The sequence below is a fragment of the Podarcis raffonei genome, chromosome 12 (genome assembly GCF_027172205.1).
Source record: "Podarcis raffonei isolate rPodRaf1 chromosome 12, rPodRaf1.pri, whole genome shotgun sequence".
NCBI lineage: Eukaryota > Metazoa > Chordata > Lepidosauria > Squamata > Lacertidae > Podarcis > Podarcis raffonei.
Genome location: NC_070613.1, coordinates 11,026,920 through 11,053,258, shown reverse-complemented (window position 1 = coordinate 11,053,258; position 26,339 = coordinate 11,026,920). Strand labels below are relative to the sequence as shown.

Below are 26,339 nucleotides of genomic sequence, written 5' to 3'. Positions count from 1 at the left end.
ATCTGACAGCATTTTCTCTCTGCTTCCCTCCTCGCAGAATCGCGGAGTGTACATGTTCCGCATTGACAATGACCATGTCATTGATGCCACATTGACAGGAGGTCCTGCAAGGTGGGTGGCTCTTGAGAGGAATGGTGATCTCATTTTTGGATGCCAGCCATGTTCTCTTTGCCGGCTCTATCCTGAGGAGTTCTACTGGAAGTGTTCTTCCGCAATTGCCTTTATTCTCTAAGTTGGCGCATTCAACTGTCATACTCCCAGTAAACTAAAGCTGCCTTATTAATTTACTGTAGCCTTGATTTGTGCTCTCAAAGCAGATGTCCAGCAACAGAGCACTTTTTGAACTTTGTTTTTTCCTGGGCAAAGATCAGAGGTTGTATATATATTTTACAGTAAAATCAGTTTGCTTCCTCAACACTTTAAAACTTGTGCCTGGATTTCTCCTGTTCCCCACCCCCCACCCCACCCCTTGTAGGTATATTAACCATTCCTGTGCACCAAACTGTGTGGCTGAGGTGGTAACCTTTGAAAGGGGACATAAGATCATCATTAGCTCTAGCAGGAGAATCCAGAAGGGAGAAGAGGTAGGATTTGCATAGCTTCTAGTAGCTTAAACCTTTATTTGTAGAATATGCTCAATTTCTTCTTTCTAAAATTCCTAGTTACAAAAATGCTTTTTTAAGTACCATGATTTATTCATTTTCTGTTGACTCGTCAACTGGACAGTCTCACCCCCTTGTATTTTTTCCCATGCACTGCTTAGCATTTTAGGCAATCTATTAGAAGCCATTCTGAAGAATGCCTTGTTAAAGTTTGTTTATACTGTAAAGCTGTTTAACATTTACCACTTTCCTCTACCCACATACCTGGGAGTAACTTTCATTGAACTCAACAGGGCTTACTTCTGCAAGTACACATATAGAAGTGTGCAGAATGTAAAACATTGCTTTGTATGCTGAAACGTCACACTAAATAGGATATTGGAAAACTACTTCTGAAAAAAATATTTCATTCTGGTGTAACTGTTTTGGAGCCCATTCAAATGCACACAACAGTGTTGTAGAGTTCTTGGGCAGCATGCAGACCATTTCATGTGGAGATGTATTTGCCCCCAACGTGGAAAGTTACTTTGATAGCAACAGACAAAGGCTTTTCAGGTGTATGCTTCCAAACACCTCGGGGAACATTCTTGCACCTCAATCAGCACATTTGATTCTGCACTATATTTTCAGTAGCAAGAACTCTGGCAAATAAAAACAGCCACAATGAGCTGGTTAGACTGGTTACAGAAATGGGGTATCTCCTAAACCAACCCTTAATCTGCAACACCATTTCAAGGTAAGAATAGAAGAAGAAGAATTTATTATTTATACCCTACCCATCTGAAGTGGTTGCCCCAGCCACTCTGGGCAGCTACTCAGATGAATATGGCATTTTTGCCACTATATTGATTCAACGAGGCTGAACTTTAGCACCCTAGGCATAGTTCACCTTGCAAGAAGCTGATTCTTCCATCCATAATCTCTCTCTCTCTCTCTCTCTCTCTCTCTCTCTATATATATATATATATATATGAGGTGAGTAATTGTTCTTGATTTTGCAAACACCAAACCTAACTGGCAGTCCCTTTCTTTCAGCTCTGTTATGACTATAAGTTTGATTTTGAAGATGACCAGCACAAGATTCCATGTCACTGTGGAGCTGTAAACTGCCGAAAATGGATGAACTAGATGCATTCCTTGCTGTCTCCAGGGGTTGCTTGTCCCAAGGAAGAAGTGATTTTGATTTTTTTGATTTTTATGGGGTGGGTGTGGGTGGGTGTGAAAGCAATCACTTCTGAAAGTTGTATTCTACACCAGTGTGAAGCAAGCTGGCAGAATATGGAGTTGTTGCCTGATGTCCGAGGCACACAGAGGTGAAACTGATCTCCAAACCAGTCCAGCACTTTTGATTTTATGAACTCATAAGGAGAAATCGTTGAACTTGGGCAGAGAAGCTATGGCTGAACTGCAAAAGGGCAGTGGGGCATCAATGAATGTAGACTGAAATCACCAGCGAAAGGGAGACGTCCAAAGTGCTGGCCACAGCCTTACTTATTAAAGGGGCAGGCCCTCTAAATACAGAAAAATAAATAAATAAAAGTAGACACCACTGAACAAGGAATGTACTGAAACGACTTCCTTAGGGATAGAGCTAAGGGAAATAACTTGCACTAAAATACATTTAAAATACTTGATTCCATGAGTCAGTTTATTGTAGTTTTTGATTTCTGTAAAATAAGAGAAACTTTTTGTATTTATTATTGAAATAAGTGAATGAAGCTATTTTTAAAAGGAAAAGTTAGAAGCCAAGCTGCTGCTGTTACCTGCAGAACTAACAAACCCTGTTACTTTGTACAAAAGTGTAAATATTTTGAGGAATAAAGTACAGTATAAAAAAATAGTAATTGACCAAATGCTACCAGACTTTGCAGCAGTTCGGGTGCTTATTATAAAACTTTGATAGGGATGTTACAATATGATCTCATGTATTAAAAATGCCATTACAATTGTTATGGAATAACCAAAATCTCAATTTAAAGAGAGGTTTTACTTTATTTTTTTAATCTTTACAGCAGGCTCAACTGTGCTCTATTAATAACTTTTTTAAGTAACCGTTAAGACTGGTAGAGAGCATGTATATTACAACTATGACTTTTGTAGATGTCTGAGGAAATTTAGACTGATTTATTTTATTTGTATTATATTGTTACATCCCTATTTCTTAAATCAGGTTTTTTGTGCTTAGAATTTGTGATAACTGTGAATAACTGCTAAAACCACCCAAAATAGAAGCTGAACATTGATTTTCTTTTCCAGAAAAAAATAGTGGGGATTACATGAACTGTTCAGCTTACACTAAATCATGTAATGAAAATAGAAATGTGTAGTGAGAGCGTAAGTCTAATACAATAGCTGCCTTCTTTAAAAGTAAAAACAAAGAAAAAATTAGGTGTAATTGTGCTTTCAGCTGCAGGACTCTGGCAATAGGGTTTTGGAAAATGTAATTTAAAAAATGTGTTTGTATGGATTGTTTTGTTTACATTTCTTTAAAAAAAATAAAACACTTTGTGTTTGCTTGTAGAAACCTAATCAACATTTTGAAGCAGGTTAGTTTTTTTATTTTGTACTTTAAATTCTGGTACTGACACTTCACAGTCTAAATATTAAAAAAATGAAGTTTTTTGTGTGCACAGCGAAAGTGGACTGTAAAACTGTTGATATATTCAGTGCTACAGTTCTGAACTTGTAATGTATATGGCATGATGTATTTTTATCTTACAGAATAAATCAATTGTATATATTTTTCTCTTGATAAATAGCTGTATGAAATTTGTTTCTCGAATATTTTTCTTCTCTTGTACAATATTCCAACATCCTACCAGTATTTGTCCTACAGGTTTTTTCTGTTCTGTATAATAGTTATCTAATGTTGGCAAAAAATGAATTTTTGAAGTATACAGAGTGTTATGGGCTTTGAAATTTGTGGAAACAGATTTAGAAGATCAGCATTTACAAATAAAATATTTTACATCTATAAATATTACCTCTATATTTTCATTTGGAAATGTTTCTTATTTTACCAGAATGTTCCTAGATGGTTTTCTTAGGAGCCTCAAGATTTGGTACAGCACTGCACTGCCATTCAAAGAGAGAAGCAGCCATAATAATATTAAAATAAATCCATCACCTTTACTCCAAACTAAAATACCAAAAGCAATGATTTAATTGCTAAGAGGCACATAGCCTTGAGCAGATAAAGTTGGAAGAAAGCTACAGTGCTAGTTCATATAATCTGAATGCTTCCCAGACTATTTATAGTATATGGCTTTTGAATGATCTGCAGAGTTAAATCACTGCCCACCTCAAGAACTCCACCCAATTTTCTGTTCTGGATATCATAGCCTTCCACATCTGGATGTAATCTGCTCAATTCTTTGAAAATAAGGTACAGTAAATATTAGGACAGATTCAAATTCCTTGAATTGGCGCTGTAACTTCCACCCCAGCTTTCTTTCTGTATGAACACAGTGCAGCTGATAGCCATTGTTTTGTTGGATTATATACTTCATGAGGACTGCCCTCCACTGTTTCCTAACAAGGGGTTTTTTCCCCATACTTACAGAGCTGCTAGCTTCACTAAAATGAAAGTGCAGGCTATGCTCAGAAGTGTTCATAGTGTGCTGTGTTATGTGCTGGGGATGCAGGCCTAACTAGACGACCTGTTAAAATAAGACAGGTGGCACACGCTAGCTGGTATTCCATTTGTATGTTGAGCAGCATACAGTCCACAAATCAGTAAAAATTAACTCTGCGGCAAATTAAACTTAAGAAATCCTTATAAGGTACAGATCTCCCCCACCCCACCCCCTTTGGACAAGGTCTTAAGCATATTGCTCGATTTCAGAGAAAGACAGAAAATGTTTCAAACATTGTTAACCCTGAAGTATTTTCACAAGTTTATTATGCAACTGCATTTTAAACCAGTGCTGAATGAACAAATAAAGGAAAAACCAGCAATTAATGCTTTCAATCCAGAGGAAGAAATTAAAAAGTCCACACAAGTGTATTGAGATACATACATCTTGCACCATAATCATTTCTGTTGACCTCTTCACTCAGAAACTGATTATAACAGAAAAAGTACCATACTTGCTCTTAAAATGCCAATTTCATATGGTGGCACCTGAAGATTTGCAAGCAGAAAGGCACTTCTGCTATTGCAAGTCAGCCCCTACCTGAATTCCAGTAATTGTTCCCAACTGCTGCAGCCCCCATTCCCATACTTCCCTAAGGATTCCCAGATCGTCAGGGGGGCAAGCAGGGAGAAGACATGAGACCCACTGTATAAACCTATTTCCACTTCATGATTCTGGATGCTGCCCAGAGTCATCAAAATCTGTAATGACTTATTTTAAATGCTGTGACATAAAATGTTAACATTGTAACATGTTAAAATTAATGAATTAAAATTAAATACAGAGATTGGTTTAAAAATGAATATTCTTTTTCCAGATCAGTTAAAATAATTCATCATCCAAACAAAGAAAATAATAGTACAGTAATACTTGTGCAAGAAGTACTGGCAAGACAAGGTAGTCATCTGACTATTGGAAATATTCAATATTAATTTTCTTTCCTAATTAAATACAATGGTCTAACTATTTAGAGTAGCTACATTTGCCAGGGAAGTGCAAAAAACTTACATGAATTGCACTTCTATGTGTGTAGAGATTGAAACGTGGCTGCCACAGCTCCTATTCCACTTGCTTCTTAAAGCTTCCCAAACTGTTCCGTTTCAGAAATAGCAGCAGGGACTGCAGGCTCTATAAGGTCAACTATGGGCTACTGTGGAAATGGGCCTTCACTGTCACTCAGCTTTCAAAGCGCCACTGCTGAGGGAGGGAGCCGTCACAAATTGCCATGGTCACATATCCTTTGAGGCTAAGCGGATCAGCTACCTTCATGCATTGCCCAACGGACACCTGATAGAGTCGATTATGTTTCTGGAGACAGAAAAATAAAACGCAACAGTTGAGGCAAAACAGCTCAAAACCTGCTTCTGAATGAGATTATTGTCTTTGCTGGGGTGAGAAGAGCTGACCTTACCAGGGCAGTTAAAATGTTGCCCTGATTCAGTCACCACTCATCTAGAGGACAGGAACTCTGAATAACTATTCAAGCACTAATGTTTGAAGCTTAATGCTGCAGTGATCTGTTTGGATCACTTTTCTTAGCCAAATCTATATACAGTGGTACCTCGGGTTACATATGCTTCAGGTTACATACGTTTCAGGTTACAGACTCCGCTAACCCAGAAATACTACCTCAGGTTAAGAACTTTGCTTCAGGATGAGAACAGAAATCGTGCTCCGGCAGCGCGGCAGCAGCGGGAGGCCCCATTAGCTAAAGTGGTGCTTCAATTCAAGAACAGTTTCAGGTTAAGAACGGACCTCCGGAACGAATTAAATACTTAACCCGAGGTACCACTGTATTGCAAAGCTGGGGAACTCTGCAAACATTACAATATGTTATCACTGTAGACAAAAAAACAGTGAGATTATTGTTTCCATGAAGCTAATCCCGGAGAGCTCATCTCATGGGATATTGATATAGGTCAGCCTTCTCCAGCCTGGTGCCCTCTAGATGATTTGGACTGCAGAACAGACTTTCATTTTAAAATAACCAGACATGGTAGTAAAGATGCACATTTTCAAAATGCAATGCGCTACCCTGGCATCATTTCTTATTGGTTAGGAGGGAGGAAGCAAACAAAGCTGGAGACGCCATGCCTGCAATGCGAAGTGTCCTTCAGCTGAGCTACCCCCTGGGAAGCTGTTAAGTCTCCATTTTTTGCTTAGCGGCATATTGCCTTGTGGAAACACTTATCACAATGTTATTTCAATACAGTACTGGTATTCAACAATAGGGCAATTTATTGCACAGCCCTCCTGCAGACATGCCCTCCAGTATGTGGAGAGTATTGAGGGGCTGGTGTTGAGAGTGCATGGCTACTCCCCAGTAGATAAATGTCTTCCATTGTTAAGTTTGTCAGGTTATTCCATGCAACCTCAAAAGGAGGTATTTGGATTTTTATTCCAACAATGGCCCATTTACATGATAGTTCACTCCTCCCCTGATCTCCACATAATTTAGATGAGCACACACATCATTTAATAGGAAACCTGTACTGAAAAACATTAGTGTGGAACTGTTAACCCATATGTGATTTTTAGAATTAGAAAATCACATACAGTGGTGCCCCGCAAGACGAACGCCTCGCAAGACGGAAAACCCGCTAGTCGAAAGGGTTTTCCGTTTTGGAGGCGCTTCGCAAAACGAATTTCCCTATGGGGTTGCTTCGCAAGACAAAAAAATCTTGCGTCCCCCCGCGGGTTTTTCCCGCTTTTTTCGCCCTTTTTCTAAGCCGCTAAGCCGCTTATCAGCTGTAGTGCTAATCCGCTAAGCTGTCAATGGGCTTGCTTCGCAAGATGAAAAAACCGCTGGACGAAGAGAATCGCAGAACGGATTCTTTTTGTCTAGCGAGGCACCACTGTACCTACCCACACAAAGAGACACACAGAAAGAGATCTGAAATCATCCACTCTTGTCCACAACTCACCCCAAGCACCCATTGCTGAGATCCTCCTGATCCATGGCATTTCATAAGGCGTGGCGGATCAGAAGTGCGAGATTCAGACACGTCCAAGCATAGGAGATTGTTTAGGATCAGCTCATGATCTTCATTGTAAAGCCATACCTAATAGTGGAATAATTTATTTATTTAAAATCATTTCTAAACCTCTAAGTATTGTACAAAAATACAAGAAGTAAAATAGTAACACAAAAACAACCACAAATCACTTTATAAAATATGCCACAGTGTAAAATCTCAGCTTTCTAAAGTATTTTGAAGCAGATTAATTTCCTATTAATTGCATTTAAGTAAGATTCCCTTCTTAACATTTTCAAATCAAGCATTGAGGAGTGAAAAAAAATCTGTTTACCTTAAGCAGAAAAAACTACCACAGATACTTATTTTCTGTGAACAAGTATGAGCTGAGCTTTACAAAGGAAATATATTAGACCAATCTGAACATGTGGAGAGGTGCTAGCAATGGAAAACTCCCAGTTTTCTCTCCTCCCCCCTTTTTTTGGCTTCTTTAAAATTACCTAAAAGTAGGGAGGGTGCCAGATGTTGTTTGCTTTAATTCTGAAACCCTCTAACAGCTGTGCATTTTTGGATCAGATATAATTTCTCTGGCTATTTTAAATCCACATTCATATGGGCCAGTAACTCTATTGAACTTATTTCCAGGACATGGGGGCCCTCCTTAAGGCACATTTTGAAGCAGATCTGTTCTTGGTGCCCTGGAAAGTTCCTGGAATGGACCTCAAGCACTGAGCAGAATTCTGAATGTATCACCTAGTGTAGTGAGGTACTTAAGGAATCCACAAAGCCTCCTTTTAGTAAGTGATTTTGAAGCAGACAACAGTGGTAAAAATTTGTAAAAGTAGCTAATGGATACTGATGTATTTATCTGAGTGATCAGTCCTGAAATAACAGAAAGGAAATTGATACAAACAGAAAGCTTTATGTGACGTAAGTGTCAAAAGATATAGATGACCAGAGCATACAGTGAGAAGATATCAAGTGAGAGACCCTTTTTGTGTCTATAGAGGAAGGAATTTGGGTGTGGTTTGTTTTTAATGTTATGAAGGAGTGATCAAAATAAAGCAACACTGTGGAGACTATAAAAATGAACAATGCTAGGGAAAGAAACGCAAGTAGAAAGTAAGTTCTGTCTTCGGGCACTTACCTGATTTTGATCATTGTAATCACACTCTCTGACCACAACAAGTCCTCCTTTTTGACTTGGGTGGCCTTGGGCAACAAGACATTTATTTGTCTGAAGATGAAGCAGCTGCAAAAGAAACACACACATAAGACAACTGGAAAGTATCTGCAATCACAATACTATTCATTCTTGCCGTATTATATAAGGGAGAGGATGGGGGAGAGCATTATGGGAAAAATGGGAGATGTTTGGAGGAAAGAGGCAGAAGGTTATTTTATGTGCTCTCTATAGAATTTCCCCTAACAACATAGGCGTAGCCAAGGGGAGGGCAGGGGGCAGCTCCCCCCCATCAAGTGAAACAATAGAAATACCTAACTGACCAATCACATCCGTTCTGCCCCCCCAACAAAAGTCCTGGCTCCACCCATGCCTAATAGTTGCATCTCTAGAATAATTTTCACTAGATCAAGGTATTGTTGCAATCACAGAAGCAACTCTGTTGACAGATTTCTAGGAGATATGCGTGGTAGAGACTAGTAAGGACACAAAACTTTTCAGCACACACACAGTAAACTATAAGCTCTTCAGGCCTATCTTTTTTTCAAAACAAAACAAAACACCACTTTGTGTGCTGATAAGGTAACCTCAGAGACAGCGACTTTGCCCAAAGCTACTTGATGCAGTCTCAAGGCTAAGAAGAGATAAAAGAGAAAGTTGCATGCACCTATGCACATTTTTATGACGCAAAACAAGCTAATTTAGGATTAATTATATCATCCAAAATTCTTTGGAAAGGTAAGATTTTTTAATCTCCTTCCACTGTAAAGTCATTTCCAATATATGTGTTCCTAAACAAGGGTTGTCCAACATGCGGCACACAAGCCACTTGTGGTCATCAAGGCCTTTCTTAGTGGCCCTTGCTATGTACTGAAGCTGCAGGGAACTGGAAGCGACAACATGAAAGCCTTGCCCTAGTTTGTGACCAGCACAGCCACTCGTCCCAGCTGTGGCTGAGAATCCACCTTGGGGGCAGGATGAGTAGAGAGCAAGAAGGATGGGGGGGGGGAGGAAAGGAGGGGAGTGAAAGGCAATTTCTTCAGCCAAGCAAGCAATGTCTTCCTTGCAGAAGATTCTCTCATCCAGAGAGAATCCCTAACTTGAACTAGAGATAGTGAGTGTGCACACACATGTGTGCATGTGTTGAATATTTTGGTGGTGGCGGCAGCAGGGCTGGAAGCCGGAGTGGCAAAGGAGGAGAGAAGGGGGAAAGGGGCAAGAAAGCAATAAAAGCAAAATGGCAGAGCTGCAGTGAGTTGCTCATTTTCTTCGTCTCATTTTCTTTTCGTCTCTCTGCCCTGCCCCACCAAGAGCTGGTAATAACTCCCTTGCTCTTTCCTCTCCCTTCCTCTTTGCAGTCTGGAGTTCTGCCTGCATCCTGCAACTTCCCTCACACCAGGCAGCCTCCATGATTTGGGATCTTTTTGGTCACTTTTTAGGTAGGTAGGTAGATAAATGTGTGTATAATAAATAATATTAAATATATTGCAAACACTTTATGATATGGAAATTTAATTCAGTGTGTACCCCCCACCCCAGGTTCTGTGTCAAAATACTCTTGTGGCCTACTTTGTTTGAGAGCTTGGACCACCCTGTCCTAAAGCAAGAGTGCTTCTGATCAGACAAGAGATTATAGTGGCCTACAAATGTGAAAGGCATTCATCCATAATGAAGGCTGTTAACCTGCACAGGAAGCAAGGCAAGTAAGACTGATATGATACCTTTAGCATATTTGATGTAAAAACTACACTGCATAATTACAGATTTTCAAAGCTACTCTTACTGCAAAGCTACACTATTTTACAGATAGAAAGTAATAATACAGTTTCTTTTAATTCAGATGCCAGCTTTTGTGATCTTTATAACTACATTTTTCAGAGTATGATTTTAAAGAACCTGAAGAGTTAGAACAGCATCTTACCCGTCCACGTTGCAATGTTTTTGGTCGTTTTTGCCCTTTGTTGAAAAAGAGTGGGGGCGGTACTTTGGCATTAGAACCAGAAATTTGCATCTCTGGGTATATATTGTCTAAATACCACTTAAACGATTTGCAGTTCAACTTTCTTCTCAACTCCACACGATCAGTAATATTCCCATAGTTCCTTGTCCGTAATTCTGGTCGCAGAGCAAAATACTGTTCCTATGTCATAAAGAGGAAAGCGTGGTAGGAAGAATTACAGTTCAGAACAGTGATTCTATTTTGAAGTGAGGATGAATACACAGGACTGAAAACAAAACAAGCAAAAAGCCAATTTCTCTGAACTGTAAACCAATGTGGTTTGTACATGTTATAAAGCTACACTTTGAAACTACTGTGCCTATCCAGCCAATAATGACCAAGGGCAGAACCACACATTTTGGGACCTGGGGGGTCAGCTCGCTATATTCAGTTTTTCATAGCAGCTGAAAACTGTGTCCATTTAAAAAAAATTGCCTGTCTCCCACCCTGGCTCAAAACATGTGTGTAAGTAAGAATGTGAAGATAAATAATGAACATATAACCTAAGTTAGAAAACATAACTGCAGACCCCAAAGGGCTGGGCCCCAGTTACCCCCTCGTAACCAACGAAACCTATGCTTCAGGTAGGACCAATTTTGTTCTGATTTACTGTTTTACTACATGTCACCAAGGAAATTACGGCAATTATCAATGCAAATTTCTAAACTTTTGTTACAACTCAGAACCTATATTGAAAGGTTCTGATACCACACAAAAAGTAGATGATGAGAAAACTACCACTTTTCAGGAACGGGACCAGAGTTTCTGAATATCCATCCCTGCTGTGACCACCAAGGCACCCAGATACATCCACCTTTTGCTATGGCTTGTAATTATACAGTAGTGTCCATCTTGCCTTATATTCATCCATCCACACATGAGCTAGCCGTAGAGAGTTGTGCGCCATGGTGTCCTGCCCGCCTGGGGAGCCATAAGGTCGCCTTTTACGAAAGATGTGTCCGACTCTGGAGCATGGGATGATGAGAAGTTTGCCCCCACACATCCAGATCTGCTCAGAAACAGAAGTAATTAATAAAACAAAGGATTATTACTTAAGGTCATATTAAGCATAGGTGTGGTTTCTGAAGATGTTGGTCTATTTAACATAGTTAGAAAGGATTACAGCTGATAGAAGCTATAACTTCTAGATCAGGGTTTCCCAAACTTTGGTCTTCAGCTCTTTGGGGACTACAATTCCCATCATGCCTGACACTGGTCCTGCTAGCTGGACGTGATGGGGGTTGTGATATGAAAAAGGAAATTTATTTTTAAGAAAAAATAATTGTCTGGTCCGACAATAAAAGATTCCCGACACCTAGTTTAGAAGAACTTTCAACTTTCACAGAACTCTGCAAAATTAAAGAAAATTACAGTGGTACCTCGGGTTACATACACTTCAGGTTACATACACTTCAGGTCACAGACTCCGCTAACCCAGAAATAGTACCTTGGGTTAAGAACTTTGCTTCAGGATGAGATCAGAAATCGTACTTTGGTGGCGCAGCAGCAGCAGCAGGAGGCCCCATTAGCTAAAGTGGTGCTTCAGGTTAGGAACAGTTTCAGGTTAAGAACGGACCTCCGGAACGAATTAAGTACTTAACCTGAGGTACCACTGTACTGCGCAACCGTAGTGTGTAAAGAAATGCGGTTCAATCAGGGTCCTCATCCAAGAAAAAAGGTTATAGTCTACAAAAATAGCATACATACCCGAAATGATATTTCCAGGTTTTCCCCTCCCCAGATGTCCATGCCGCTATCATATTGTCCAAGTTCATTGAAATATTCTCTGTCCATTGCAAACAAGCCTCCTGCCATTGTAGGTGACCTAAAAGAAAATGAGTGTTTTCCAAAACCATACCTACCAATGATGGGAGGAGAGGAATGGGGGGGGCAAGGGCTGAAGTCACACAAAATTTAAAAAAGAGGATTGATGTGAGGTATGTATGGTTATGCATCAAATGTGGAAGTCCAGCAACGGGGGGGGGGGGATTGCAATACTGTCCAATCAGTAAGATATTTAAGACTAACCAAGTGGGAATAGAAACTCACATATGATCCAAACACGTGGCCCTAATTAAAAAAAAATGGTGACAATGTGGCGTCGAGCTTGATTTCTACTCAAGGAAACTTTGAAAACCTGCAGAAAGACAGTGCATACCACTCAGGAGGCAGGTAATGGCTTTTAGGAAGTTATTCTGGATCCCCAATTCAGATTTTTTTAGTGTGTGATTTTTATTAATTTTAAGTTTACTGATTGTTTTATTGGTGTGTGCCATCCTGAGAGGCCCTTATGGCTACATGGAAGGGCATAGATGTAATGAAGTAATTGAAGGAGTCTGCCACTTTTTCTACTGTATGATAAGCATTGTTCTTCCCTTACCCTCCCTCATTTGTGACACATCTCTTAGGCTTTTGTACAAGGTCTTAAGGACCTTTACTTACCAATTGTTCCCATGACAGGTTACAAATTAAAGCAGGAGTCACCAACTTGGTGCAGAATTTGGCGGCCAGGTTGCTCACTGTTACAATACGGTTTGAACATATAATGCCAATCCTTGCCTGACTGCGCTGGCTGCCCATTAGCTTCTTAGCTCAATTCAAAGTACTGGTTTTGACCTCTAATTTTGCTTTATGGCACACTTCCTGTGTCAGCCACCAGCACTCTCTCAAAATTCTAAATGTACCCACTAGTCCAAAACATTTGGGAACCCTTGAATTAAAGGCTTGCCAAACTTGGAATGAACAGCATTTATGGATAAGTCATTTATTACCGTATTTTTCGCCCTATAGGACGCACTTTTTCCCCTCCAAAAATGAAGGGGAAATCTGTGTGCGTCCTATGGGGCAAATGCAGGCTTTCGCTGAAGCTTGGAGAGCGAGGGGGTCGGTGCGCACCTACCCCTCACGCTCTCCAGGCTTCAGGAAGCTATCAGCAAGCCTGGGGAGCCCGCGGGAGTTCCCGCAGGGCTCCCTAGGCTGCGGATAGCAGCCTGCTGCGCGGAGCGCGCTGAAGCAGAGCGCCCACGCTTCGGGCAGACATCGGGCAGCCCCACAAGCTTGGGGGACAACGGGGAGGCGCAGCACCGCCATCCCGCTGTTCCTCTACCTTGTTTGGATTCCCCGACCTGGTTTTGGGGGGGAAATAAAGGGGGGGAATTTCCTTTATTTCACCCCCCAAAAAACTAGGTGCGTCCTATGGGCCGGTATGTCCTATGGGACGAAAAATACGGTATATGTTGAAATTCTGGTTTCAACTTTCCTGTTAAAAATTAGATGTTGAAAGAGATTTCTCCAAAGAAAATTATTGACATTTGCTGGTACAGCTCATTGCATCAATTGGCTATCCCTTTTCTTCATTCTTCTTTTCAGTTTAAGTGTTCAGACCTAAAGATGAGTGTTGAAGCAGTTGTACCCCACTTTTTTTATCTTCCCCTTCCTTGAAGGAGCACATGGTTGCATATACGGTACTCCCTTCATAATATGGTATGTTCTTTAGCATATGTGTCAGGGGCTCAGGAGCAGAAGCACAGGGGAGAGAGCAAATAGAGAGCGAAGGAGAGGAATCCGAGGGGAGCGTAGGGGAGTATGACAGTGACCCGAGAGATTCCATGAGCTTCTCCAGCGAATCAGAAGATTCCCAGAAGGGGGCGCCTATGGTAAGGGCAAGGGGGGTCCCAGGGGGGACGCACCAGAAGCAAGGGGCCAGCGGGGACTCCCAAGGGAGCAGCGGAGGATCAGGACCAGCTCCCCCACCAGAGCGCAGTGGGGGGGAAGAGTCACATGAGTCAGGACCAGCCTCTCCTCCAGCGGGGAGAGAAGATGAGTAAGGACTGACCACGCCCCCATCGGAAAGTGGGGAAACGGAGGGGAGGTCAGGTCCAGCTAGCCTCCCTGAAGGAGGGAGCAGTGACACAAGTGTAACGGTCAGAAGGAAAGTGGGAGGCTCCGCGCGCGCGCCAAGTTCAAGTGTGCAGGAGCGCGGGACAGCAGAAAACCCGGATTGGGAGCCAGGTCCTAAAGCCCGAAGGAGGGAGGGGGAAGAGTCAGGGGACTCAGCGTCAGAAGAGTCTAGGAAGGGTGAGACCCCGACGGGCAGGCGGACCCAGAGGAGGAAGGAACAGAGGAAGAGGTGGAGTAAGGCTAGAGTCTTAAACTGGTGTCAGGGGGGAGGAGATTCAGACGGAGCTTCGGCGGTCTAAAGTCAGAGACGTAGCGTTGCACGCTGCGCGTGTGGAAGTGAAACTGAACTTCAATAAAGACTTTTATACTAAAGAACGAAGCAGCGTTGGTCTTCTGTGAGCTGGGACCTCGGGCAGCGCTGACAATATGGTACTTAGAGAAGGTATCTTACTACATAGCATATTATGTAGCAGCTTTGCTGCTAGCTTATTGTCTTTGTTTACATCAAGTTGTCTTTAAATGAAATATTGTTTTATTGTATTTTAATGTTTCTCACTCTGTGTGAACAATGCAGTGTGGGTTATAATATAAATAAGTAAATCTTACTTGATTGGAGAAGTGGCTCCCTCAGGGCCTTCCAGTTCTGACAAAGGAACAAGATCCCATTTAAAGTGCAGACCCCAGTTGAACCCTCCACGGACAACTGGGGAAGAGCTGTAGGTAAGCGTGTCAGCACTAATTATATCAATGACAGGACAAACCACTGTTTTCCGTGATTCCTGGATGGGTGTCAGCAAAGGTTGCAACCACAGCTCATTCACCTCACAGTGACTGTCCAGAAACACAAGTACCTTCCCTGAGAAAAGAGAAGCACAATAAGAACAGAGAACAAAAAGCAAAGCAATCAGAGTCAGAGTTACATGTTTTCATTATTCTACACATGTTCCACTCTAGCAGAGAGAGGGGAACAATATGAAACACAGCAGCCTTATGGGGAAATCTCAAGTACTCGGTACATCCAGGTAATTCCACTTTTCTTTCTTTTAAAAAGGCAGAACTCTATCACACTACAGTTGGGATGGATTATCTCATGATTACATTTTGAGGGATTCCCCCATCTATGTGGCTATATACAAGAATTGGACCTTTCAAACTTCAGTAGGAAGGGGTGTGTGTGATTCTTTACTTATTCTATTAACAAACCCCAACTTCCGCTCCAATGGTTTTCCTAAACTCATACTGCAACCACCATATAATATCACTTATCCCGTTTGAACCCTTAACTTATCAACACCCCTGGTAACTGGGATATAGACATGGTGCAAAGCCTGACAGATAACTACAATATTTTACAAAAATATTAATGTTTATTTACAACAAGAGTATGTAGTACACAAGCTTATGTGGTTGCTTTAGCTTAGTACTCTCTCTTTAAATAAGTATGCATTTGCTAAGTTGTTACTGCCACTTTAAATATCAACTGCTTATTTTACACTACCGTTATTAAACCATGGCAGCTCTGAGGAAGCAGTTAGGTTACCCTGTTAAAACCCTTTTGCCAGACTGCCCTTGTATCTACACCATCCTGCTTAACCCTGTCCTGGAATCTTCCTCTGACTCTCCACCCGGAATCCAGAGCCTACCATTCCAAACTGCTTCTCACTTCTTCTACCTCAGTGCTGTAGACAGATCCCACCCCTCTCATTCATTTAGCTAAGCCAAGTGACTCACCTACCCCAGCAAGTCTTTGGCCACCAAACTATGCTGCCTTCCTCTCAGCTCCTCCTCTATTGTCTTCTTCTATGGGCTGTTCCCTATGAACATCAAGCGCCAACCAACATGGGCTGACTCCTGCCCCATCCCAGGTCTGGCCTTAGCCAATCACATGTCTAACTAGAAATTCTACACCTGCAGCCAGCAGTCAGATAATGCATATATTCTACCCTTCTATGCATAATGAGTGTTTTATCTCCACCCCCTCTTCAGGTGTCAGTTAAGGTCCCCCATGACAATTAAATCAATTTTCACCTGACCAGACAGAAGACACCCCTAAACACATTATAATACAAATGTCAGAACACATTATAATACTCAAAACTTGCCTCAAACAGGATTTCTTCCTGTTCAAGAAATCAATTTTAGAATAACTACAAACACACAACTCAAATAGCCACAGACCTTGTCTTGTTGGAAAACACATGGAATGAGAGGGTGGTAACCTAAATTGTAGCAATTATCTGGATATTAATAATGTAATAATAAGTGGGCTAATAGTTTCATTTCTTATATCAAGTACTTTTTCTAGGGAAATTAAGTTACAGCATCCTTCAGATTTTGGGGGCGGGGCGGGTGTGGAATCGCCAAGAGTATTATTTATATAACTTGTATCCCACAGCCTTCATCATGAATGCTCTCAGGAGGCTAAAATGATAAAAACTATACTAATGATCATAAGAGTCATCCATTACAATTATGAGTCATAAACAAGGCCAAGGGGGTAGCCAGTAAAAAAGATGCAATTATGAGTTTTAAAAAGCCCAATAAAAACTTAGAAGTTATTCCTAAATGAAAGCCAAGGTTGGAAACCAGAAACTCAGGAAATTCCATTCTAAAAAGGCAGTTAGGTGTTCCAATTATAGCTATAAAATTTTCCTACTTCACTGGGTATAGCTTAGGGAAGCTATTCACAAGCTGCAGCACTGAGCTCAAATAGTAAAGCTGAACAAGTACTGCTGCATGTTCGGAACTTCAATGTAATTATACTGCATTAATGTAGATGATTAACACGCATTAATTAGGAGGAGCTTAGATCATCATTACAAATTATAACACAAGCTTTCCTGATTCAACACTGATTTTTGTTCATGCACAATGCAGGCTGATTATAAAGATTATCAAAAAGATACTTTAACCTAATTAAATGTTATAGCCACAACAAATCTCTCTGGGGAGATGACTGTGAATCAGTATGAATGGGGTATTTGTAAACAGCTTTAATAAGATGCCTTGTCATAATGGAAACAAATTAACTGTCAACCTACATGTAGTGAGCTAGGGCCAGATAAGTTAGTCCCTTGTGGGGAAAGAAAGACAAGCCACAGTTGTTTTACTGCATTTCACAAACCCTGGTTTTCACAACTGGTACATATTATGGCGAAATAAAAACCTTTTATAACAAGGGGATTGTTATAACATTACTTCCCAGGCTTAATACACTCAAGATTAGAAGCCAACCTCAGATTTGCCCCTTCCCTGCTTTCCTCACCATGAGCAGAAGTGGGATGATCCTGGACAGCAAGAGAGATTCCATATTTAAGTAAGTTAAAATAGAGAAGAGATAGCCAACTACACTATTCTTGAGTGTCCACCCTATTTTCCAAATGGTGGTTCATTATAGTCTGACCCCTTCACAAGTATTCAGGTTCTATACTGATGCTGACAACTACCTACAGAATATTTAACCATCAGGAAATAACAGGAAGAAGCATACATATTAAAATTTGAGACAGTGAGAGAATTATATTTCTTATCTACTAACTGTGGCTAACAGTGGTCTTCTCAGCAACAGACTTTTATTTGCTTTTGAATCCAGGGATGTTCTATGTATTTTGCTGACTTATTTTTTGTTCATTTTAATGATGTATTTTTAAAAGACATCTGAAGGCAGCCCTGTTTAGGGAAGTTTTTAATGTTTAATGCTGCATTGTGTTTTTAATGCAGTGGTACCTAGGGTTAAGAACTTAATTCGTTCTGGAGGTCCGTTCTTAACCTGAAACTGTTCTTAACCTGAAGCACCACTTTAGCTAATGGGGCCTCCTGCTGCTGCGCCGCCGGAGCACGATTTCTGTTCTCATCCTGAAGCAAAGTTCTTAACCCGAGGCACTATTTCTGGGTTAGCGGAGTCTGTAACCTGAAGCGTCTGTAACCCAAGGTACCACTGTATTCTGTTGGAAGCTGCCCAGAGTGGCTGGGGAAACCCAGCCAGATGGGCGAGGTATAAATTATAAATTAGTATTAGTAGTATTGTTTTGCTTGAAAGCTGATCAAGGAGCATTTACTATGAGAAGTTTCACATTTTTCTTTATTCTTCATTAAATGTATTAAAGTCACAAGCAATTTGGACAAACCATCATGATTTAGAAGTACTGAACAAACAAAGGGACTGCATGAATTTATAGATATAAAGGACATTACCTGTAGCATGAGAAGCTCCAATCATTCTCCCACGAATTAGCCCTTCTCGCTTCTCATTTCTGACTAGCTTTATATTGTTCGGAAGATTTTTTGTTAGATAAGCATCCAATTCTTCTTTCAGATCAGCTAGAGTAAGAAAAGGCAAGGGGAGTAAGACGGCATTTAGTAATCTGTCAGTAGTCCAAGTATCCTTAGACTACACTGCACAAAATTAACATATAATGTAAGAGTCTTTCACCTAATTCACTACTGTCATCCACCAAGATAATTTCATGGAGAAGATTAGATGGTGTGCGGTCCAAAACGCTATGCACTGTCCGAAGCAAGGCAGAGAATGCTTCATTATAGAAACAAATTATAATGCTAGCGTAGGGCAGATCATGAGGATAACTTTTTTCTTTACACCTGCAAGAAAGAAAAGGCACATATTATAACACATGGTTTTCAAAGAATGTTGCTAATATTTCACGAACACCCCATATAATACCAAAATAGAAGCTGCACCCTCCCTTTTATAATAACCATGCAATATGCGTGTAGCTGTTTCCCCCACAGAATATATTTTACTCATAAGTTTAAGAAACCATATGCCCTGTGAATCATTGGCACCTAAAAAAGGAGTCTGGCAATTCAGTTGCTGAGGAATACTGGATTTTGTTTTCTGTAGAGGATGCAGATTTATCCTTCTACTGTGCGTGCTTGTTGTTTGAAGAAACTGAACTCTGCATTTTTTACATTTCTTCCTCTGCATTACATTTGTCCACTAACTTTTTTTTAAGATAATGAAAACAGGAAATTTAGGGAACACAGTCATCCTATCTCTAATGCCACCACAGATAAGTTACTGAAAATCCAGCCCTTTCCCCACCCCACCCCACTCATTTTCCTCCTCTGCTCCTTCCATTCATAACCCTTTCTTCACCTTACACTTCGTTCATCCTCCTCCTATCCCCATTTAATTTTTCTTTCAGCACTGCAATACCTTTCTAATCCTGATATCCTTCTAACAAACACATGAAGCTGCTTTATACAGAGTCAGACCACTGATCTATCTCATTCAATATACTCCACACCAACTACAGCAGCATCTCAGACAGGGGTGTTCCCCAGTGCTACCTAGAGGTGGCAGTACTTGATTCAGAGATTTTCAGCATGCAAAGAATATATGCTCTTTCCCCTTTTAATTCCCTTCTTCCCTACTTTACTGTTCCTTAAAACTTTAAACACTATTCTTTAAATTTCTCCACAGCTTTTTTCCCTGTCCATTTGCATGTCTTTCTAAGACCCAAATATCTTTCCCTTTCTATTCCATTCTTTTCCCCTTCTTCAGGCTATTCCTCATATTCAGCAATTTCCACGGCTCATTTTTACTTTTACTGACCCCTGTACGTACAAGTAGGGCCTCCTATATTACAGAACCTCTTACAATTCTATAGCTTAGAGAAAATATGTAACAGTAATGATGCAAAAAAAATGATAGTATATCTAATTTCCAGTTAAGCTTGAGTCCTAGGAATTCTCAATTAAACACTGAATCAAAGGAAAGCAGGGTAGGGAGCTGCATTTTTCCTTCCTTCTCTCCAATATTGCTTCTAGAAAATTATACAGGTTACTAAGTTTTGCAAAGTATCTTGCAGCCCTGTTCATAACCATACTTAAAACACAGAATGATGTCAAGAATGAACTCAATGTTCACTCTGTCCTAATAAGGAGATAAAGGCTTTTTAAGTGAGATCTTTGAACCTACACATTACAACAGGATCATGACAAAGCCAAAATCAAAGCTCAAAAAACAAAATATTCAGTGATCTGCAACTATTAGGGCTGTTTCACAAATCTGGATATTTAATTTGAAATGAAAAGATTGGTTTCTCAAGGTACACAATGTATAGCTGCATTACAAGAAAAAGGAAGACAGCCTTTTGTGCATGCATATGTTAAAAGTTGGTTCTGAATTTTTAAATTCTGTATGGATAGCAATGCCACAGTGATTATCAGATTTTACATTGCAAAGAACTTGACACACAAAGGGCACAATCCAGCCAAAGTTAAGCACTTTAAGCAACAGAAAGATACATATTTGTCTTGCATACTGCACAGCAAGAACCGTCAAGCAATTCTACATGTTATGCATATTTTGCCAATGTAAATACAAAAAGGAAATTATTTTCAAAACCATGTTATTTCTGAATCGCTCCCTTTCTTAATATAATTTCTGGTATGGTCTGAATTTCTTACTTCTCATCCTCTCTCATTTCCATCAGCTCTCTATTTGGGGGGAAATATGCTCATTCGACAACTCTGAGGAGACCTTAAATCTGTAGAGGACTGGAAGAAAAATGTTTACTTTATGAAAAAACTACAACGTCACATGTGATATCCTTTTTCTTTCTTTAGCATGGCTAAGAAATAGAACCCAGGACAGGGCTACGAAATAGACATTTTTCAAAGAGTCAAGTTCTATTGGGTGGAGGGAATAAATCAGCTGCCAGATTTTGGCGGAAGGGCCAAAGCTGCTCTCCCCCCATGAAGAAAATATGGGGCGGGGGAATCCTATGGGAGAAAGTAAAGTAATACACTTAAGACTGTTGATGTTCTAGGTGTATAGCATGTACTCCACTCACAATATGAAGTGCCCTTGACTCCATCTCAGAGGAGCCATACAGGAATGCAAAAAGTGCCTCCCCTGTGGTAGTTCTGATTAAAATTTAAACCAACCATATGCATGCCTACAAACACCGTAAAATGCTTGATCCTCCCATGCTTGACCTTCTGACTTTCCCCTTCTGCAGGACCAAGCCATTTTTGCAAAGCACAGAGCCCTTTCTTTGGGTACTATTTCCTTCCATGTTCACCTTCTCAAAGCAGCTGGACAGCTCCCTAATGGAATCTCCCCCCCCCCCCAGGATATGTAGGAATATATATAGGCACACTGCCAAAGGCATCGCTGCAACATACAAGCCCCATCCTTCCCACTGCCCATCATTCTGTTGGCCTTTTTGCTAGATCTTCACCATTGGGCTCTTGAAAGAAAGCATTCACTTTATCGAGAACATGCAGAAACATACTTTGCATCTCTTGTGTCTGGCACATCTCTGTGATATCCCAACCGGTTACTGATGAGCATATTGAAAGCATGCTTTTGATAGCCCAAGTCTCTCACTTCCTGGTCTTGCTCATTAAAAATCATACCTGCAACGGAGAATGTGCCAAAATCAATTCACTGTCTCATGTATGTATTGCCAATGATCAACTTCTTAAACTTACATGTTCAGCTAATGATATCTTCCAATTCAAATTACTGCCCCATACTCATTTCCTGGCCCAGGGAAAGACTAATGAGGAGGTCTCACTGCTAAACAGGATGGCCTATCTAAGCTCAAGGCATTTATAGCAATATTTGTGCAGTATTTACCATACTACTATGGTACTAATGAAGCTCTCTTTTCAAGTCTTAAGAGATCCAGAAGAGGTAGCTGGAATACAGTGGTACCTTGGGTTACATACGCTTCAGTTTACATATGCTTCAGGTTACAGACTCCGCTAACCCAGAAATAGTACCTCGGGTTAAGAACTTTGCTTCAGGATGAGAACAGAAATCGTGCTGCGGTGGCAGCAGGAGGCCCCATTAGCTAAAGTGGTGCTTCAGGTTAAGAACAGTTTCAGGTTAAGAACGGACCTCCGGAATGAATTAAGTACTTAACCCGAGGTACCACTGTATTGCTCTTTGGGGCAGGAGAGAGTGGGGGAGAAGGACAGCAAGAATGTAGGAGGCAGAAGGCTAAAATACACACACAATTTGCAAAGCTGGTCTCAATAATTTTAAGTAGTCCCCAGTGATATAGCTGCATGGGATTTCAGAGGAGGAGACATGGCTGTGTTTGCATGTTGATTCAATACACCTAGTCCACGCTAACCGCTCGTTAACCTCACTTGCCCATATGACAGGCAGGAGCATAGTAGGCAAAGAACAGATTGCACAGTGCAAAGAGGACAAGATGGCATCAAGGGGCATAGAATACTCCACACCACTTTTCTTTTCTTTTCTAAACTTGCTCCTTCTAGATCTTCCAGTTGTGCAGAAAACACATATACGTGTACATCCTTAGCAACACTTGTCCATAATATACAGCCATACTGCGGTTAAAATTTTCAGGCCAGAAGACTACAGCTAGTTTGCTTTATTTTTCACTAAACATATTGAAACCGGTGAATCATGCAGCACAAAAAAGAAAAATCAAATCAAACCGGTGGGGGGCATAGTACAAAGGTTTAGAAAGCAGCATGCAATGAGTTCAAATTCTTTATTATTTTTGTGACCTCTTACCTATTCTTGCACATCTGAGGGCTAGAAACAAACACCTTTAGTTTGAAAACTCTGGAGAATGAACCTGGGCCCTGCCTATTTTTTTCTAGAATAGGCAGGGCCCAGGTTCATTCTCCACTCTTTTTAAAGGAGGGAATGCATCTTGAAAATGATTCTAAGCTTTCCTCCCTATTTTACAAAGCATATTCTCTCCTTGCTGCAACTAAAATTGCATACAGCTTATGGGTCATGTAACCTAATCTTCTTAACAGTCAAAGCCAATAGGCATCTTCAGTTCATTCACTATGAAGCAAGCATTCAGGGAAAGCGTGATCAAAAAAGTAAATAAGATTTTTTAGCTTCTCCAATTTCATGAAGAAAAACCTACTGGACAAAAATATGTTTCTGAGAGCTATATGCAGTAAGAGCATTCTACATGCATTGGTTAATGTTGAATAGGTTCCACACCCTGAGGAAATAAGAAGGAAATTGAGGTTGGGACCCGGGTGCAGAGTACAACTGGCTCTGTGAAGAAAAGGTGCTATTCTACAAGACACCAGACATAGGCTACACAATTCTGTAGTAGTGACTGCTAAGCCCCTTCCTCATTCTCAGTTGGGTCTTATTTCAGGGACTACACTCATTTCCTCTTATCATAGGTGGAACTACAGTAAAGAGACCATAAGCGGCTACATGAGCCGTTGTAGGGGTTCACTGTTGCCAGTTCTGGGCTTCCAGACGGGCCCACCACCACCTTCAATTATGAGAGAAAGAGGGGGGCAGAGAATGTGGGGACACTTAGTTCCTTGGCTGGGATTTTTTTTGAGGCTGGCAGATTCTGCAAGCCCTCAAAGATTGTGGGTTCCTCAAGGTTCCTGTTCCCCTATAATACCAAGACTCCTATAGAATCTTGCTCTTCCAAAGGTCTCCTCAGAATCCAGACCCAGGTGGATTCTAACAAATACATTTCAGACCAAGCTGTACCCCTAATACTGTAGAATGTGATTCATAATGAACACTATGCTGAATGTCTGGCTTTCATATCATAAATAAAGCAAGTCTGATTATCTTATCAGATGATAATTTCTTTGCAGATGGCAAAACATCCCTAGCATATTTTGGCACTAAACTAGACAAAGATCTATTTGTATTTTAATGGTTTATTAAAATAGCAGATCTAATTGAATTGCCTCTGCATTTTTCATTAGTAATATATATGTCTGGCAATTACTAATCTGGGTAAACCACTGTGCTTCAAGAGCAAGCACTTTTCTAATTTAGGGCTCCCATTCGTTTCCTGTCTGAAACTACATAGGAAGACAGAAGCACTTCACATCTGTTTTTCACAATATGAGTTTCAATGCAGTCAATTACTATTCACTTACCCATTTCAGGAGACATCTCAGTATCCCCCTTGATGGGATCCTGTGCAGCATTTCCCAATGGATTCCTGTTCTTACTGTATCTGTGGTGAGCTTCAGGTATGTGTACTGGCCCATGGACAAAACGGGGATAGATCTTTTTAGGAAATGGCTTCTGAGGTTCAAGCCCCTTGATGGGCACATTCTTGAAAGACTGGGTCTCTTCGCTGAAGTTGAAATAAATAAAGAGTAGAAGTGTCCAGGTCACAGATGTGAAGAGGCAGCCATAGCAGAAATAGCGAAGTGTGACACTTCCCATTGTAATCCTAGCATTGTTGTTAGCACATTCTCAATCCCCTAAAAAAATATAAAAGAGAAAAGGGTAAGATTTCCAATTACAAGCCTCTTCCTGAAAGCTGGCCTTTCAGAAAATGATCTATTTTAAATTAACCGTATACTGTAATAATGCCTTGAGAATGACAATTTTTCATTCTATACAAAAGCATCAAATCATACATCAACTTATCAGTATGCCAAGTTACCATAAAATTAAGGAACAGCAATGGATACAGACATTTTAAGTGAAGCATTAGCAGTATTTTTACATAAATGATCATTGCAAATATTCTACAAAGAAAGCACCACATAATAAGGTTACATTCTCAAATGCCTTGTGGGCATCTCAATAAAATGTCTCTATCTTGGATAAAATTCTGGCTTTCTCTTTGTAAATCAAGCATCACTCTCAGAAACTAATACTCCCTTCCGTCTCCTTTAAAAATCCTACTGCCCTTGACTTAACAAACATTTTGTGTTGTATCTGCTTCGGCACTAACAGTGGTTAATGATAACTAAATTCCTTCTCAGGACTTGCAAAGTTTGCTTCAGAACCTGATTAAAATAGGTATTCAGTCAATGAGTCCTTCCTTTTTTAAAACTAACAAGCTACTTGCAAATTCAACTGTTAGAAACAGACTGATCTTCACCTCCAATCCTGGCCCTCAGCATTTGGAGCAAAGAATGTGAGACGCAAAGAAAGAATGGCACAAATACCATGTTAAGCAAGTAAAGTTACACTGGAAATGTCAGGTTGAGACACATTAACAGCAAATGTAATCTGAACTTTAAACATTTACAGCCTAACTGCTTAAAATATTTGCAGCACAACAACTAATTTTTAACAGGGACCATGTTTTGAACTGAGCAAAGGCTGAAAAGTCAGCAACTTTAGCTCTATTTCAACTCATGCTACAGGAGAAAAGATATGGGTTCTCAAGCTTTGTTCTCTTAAACACACAGAAACTCTGGTTCTTCACTTGAGTGCTGCACCACTTCACTCTTGTTTACCCATGTCAGAAAGAACTACTGCAACACCATGTCAATGCAACAAGGGATTGCTGCAGGTGAGGTGGGAAGACCCTGGATCATACCAAGCTCCGGGTCACCAGTCTCTGTTACTAACTTATTGTGTAGTTGCAACTACAGAAAATATTCCTGAGTTTGAGGTGCAAGTGTTGTGGATTGCAGAGGGAGAAAAACAGAGCCAGGTGTATGTAATTCCTTGTGTAACTGAAGGGGGGGGGGAAAGTAATTACATTACTTAATTGTGTAATGTAATTAAGCACAAACATGATGGCCTCTCTATGTTGGCCACTCAGTAGAATTCTCAAACAAGGAACAGTATATTTCCTATGAGAATGTCATAACCAGTTCAGAAATATGTTCAGTTCCTGCCCCTTCCTACTTAATTTTGAAATTTATTCTTAATTTTGCTTATAGGCCATGCTGCAAAAAGCAGTGGCAATGATGCTTCAGCCTCCCACAAATTTTAATTTGCCCACAAACCTGCACTGGCATATATACATATACATGCTGCAATATTGCAAACAATATATGCTATAACCTCTGAATTTAGGTCCTCTGAACAGAAGAGAGCTAAGGCTGCAATCCTATACCCATCAACTTAGGACTAAGCCCCTTTAAACTAAATTCAATGAACAGACATGCACAGGAGTACACACTAAGTTTCCAGTATTAGCTGCTGGTCATTAACAGTGAGACACTTTGTCCTCACCAGTACTGTAGTACAAGAAAGGACTGCAAGGTCAATTTCCTAGATACAAGTAATCCAGTGTACCTATAAAAATTAAGTCGTCTTCACAGAGTTTCTTCAAACTGTATCCA

At 40.5% G+C, this 26,339-nt stretch overlaps 2 protein-coding genes across 17 annotated transcripts in view; one reads left to right on the top strand and one right to left on the bottom strand.

The window, feature by feature from the left end:
• KMT2C (lysine methyltransferase 2C) overlaps positions 1-3,580 on the top strand; it is a 144,541-nt gene extending 140,961 nt beyond the window's left edge. For all 9 annotated transcript variants that reach the window (XM_053410551.1, XM_053410550.1, XM_053410544.1 and 6 more), the window contains 3 exons: positions 38-111; positions 476-584; positions 1,638-3,580. In XM_053410551.1, the coding sequence (XP_053266526.1) occupies positions 38-111; positions 476-584; positions 1,638-1,730 (276 nt within the window). In that variant the 3' untranslated portion in view covers positions 1,731-3,580. The remainder of the gene's footprint in view (positions 1-37; positions 112-475; positions 585-1,637) is intronic.
• The window catches only part of GALNT11 (polypeptide N-acetylgalactosaminyltransferase 11), a 30,961-nt gene continuing 6,844 nt past the window's right edge, over positions 2,223-26,339 (bottom strand). For 4 of the 8 annotated variants that reach the window (XM_053410555.1, XM_053410553.1, XM_053410556.1 and 1 more), the window contains 11 exons: positions 24,180-24,512; positions 21,557-21,680; positions 18,727-18,893; positions 18,489-18,614; positions 14,901-15,150; positions 12,102-12,219; positions 11,251-11,403; positions 10,317-10,535; positions 8,360-8,464; positions 7,162-7,299; positions 5,139-5,545 (listed from right to left, as the gene is read on the bottom strand). In XM_053410555.1, coding sequence (XP_053266530.1) covers positions 5,414-5,545; positions 7,162-7,299; positions 8,360-8,464; positions 10,317-10,535; positions 11,251-11,403; positions 12,102-12,219; positions 14,901-15,150; positions 18,489-18,614; positions 18,727-18,893; positions 21,557-21,680; positions 24,180-24,474 — 1,827 coding nt within the window. In that variant the 5' untranslated portion in view covers positions 24,475-24,512 and the 3' untranslated portion in view covers positions 5,139-5,413. Of the gene's footprint in view, positions 2,270-3,586; positions 3,678-4,162; positions 4,262-5,138; positions 5,546-7,161; positions 7,300-8,359; positions 8,465-10,316; positions 10,536-11,250; positions 11,404-12,101; positions 12,220-14,900; positions 15,151-18,488; positions 18,615-18,726; positions 18,894-20,726; positions 20,817-21,556; positions 21,681-24,179; positions 24,513-26,339 lie in introns of those variants that run through there. The other 4 variants (XR_008333017.1, XR_008333016.1, XR_008333015.1 and 1 more) reach the window with 4 other exon arrangements.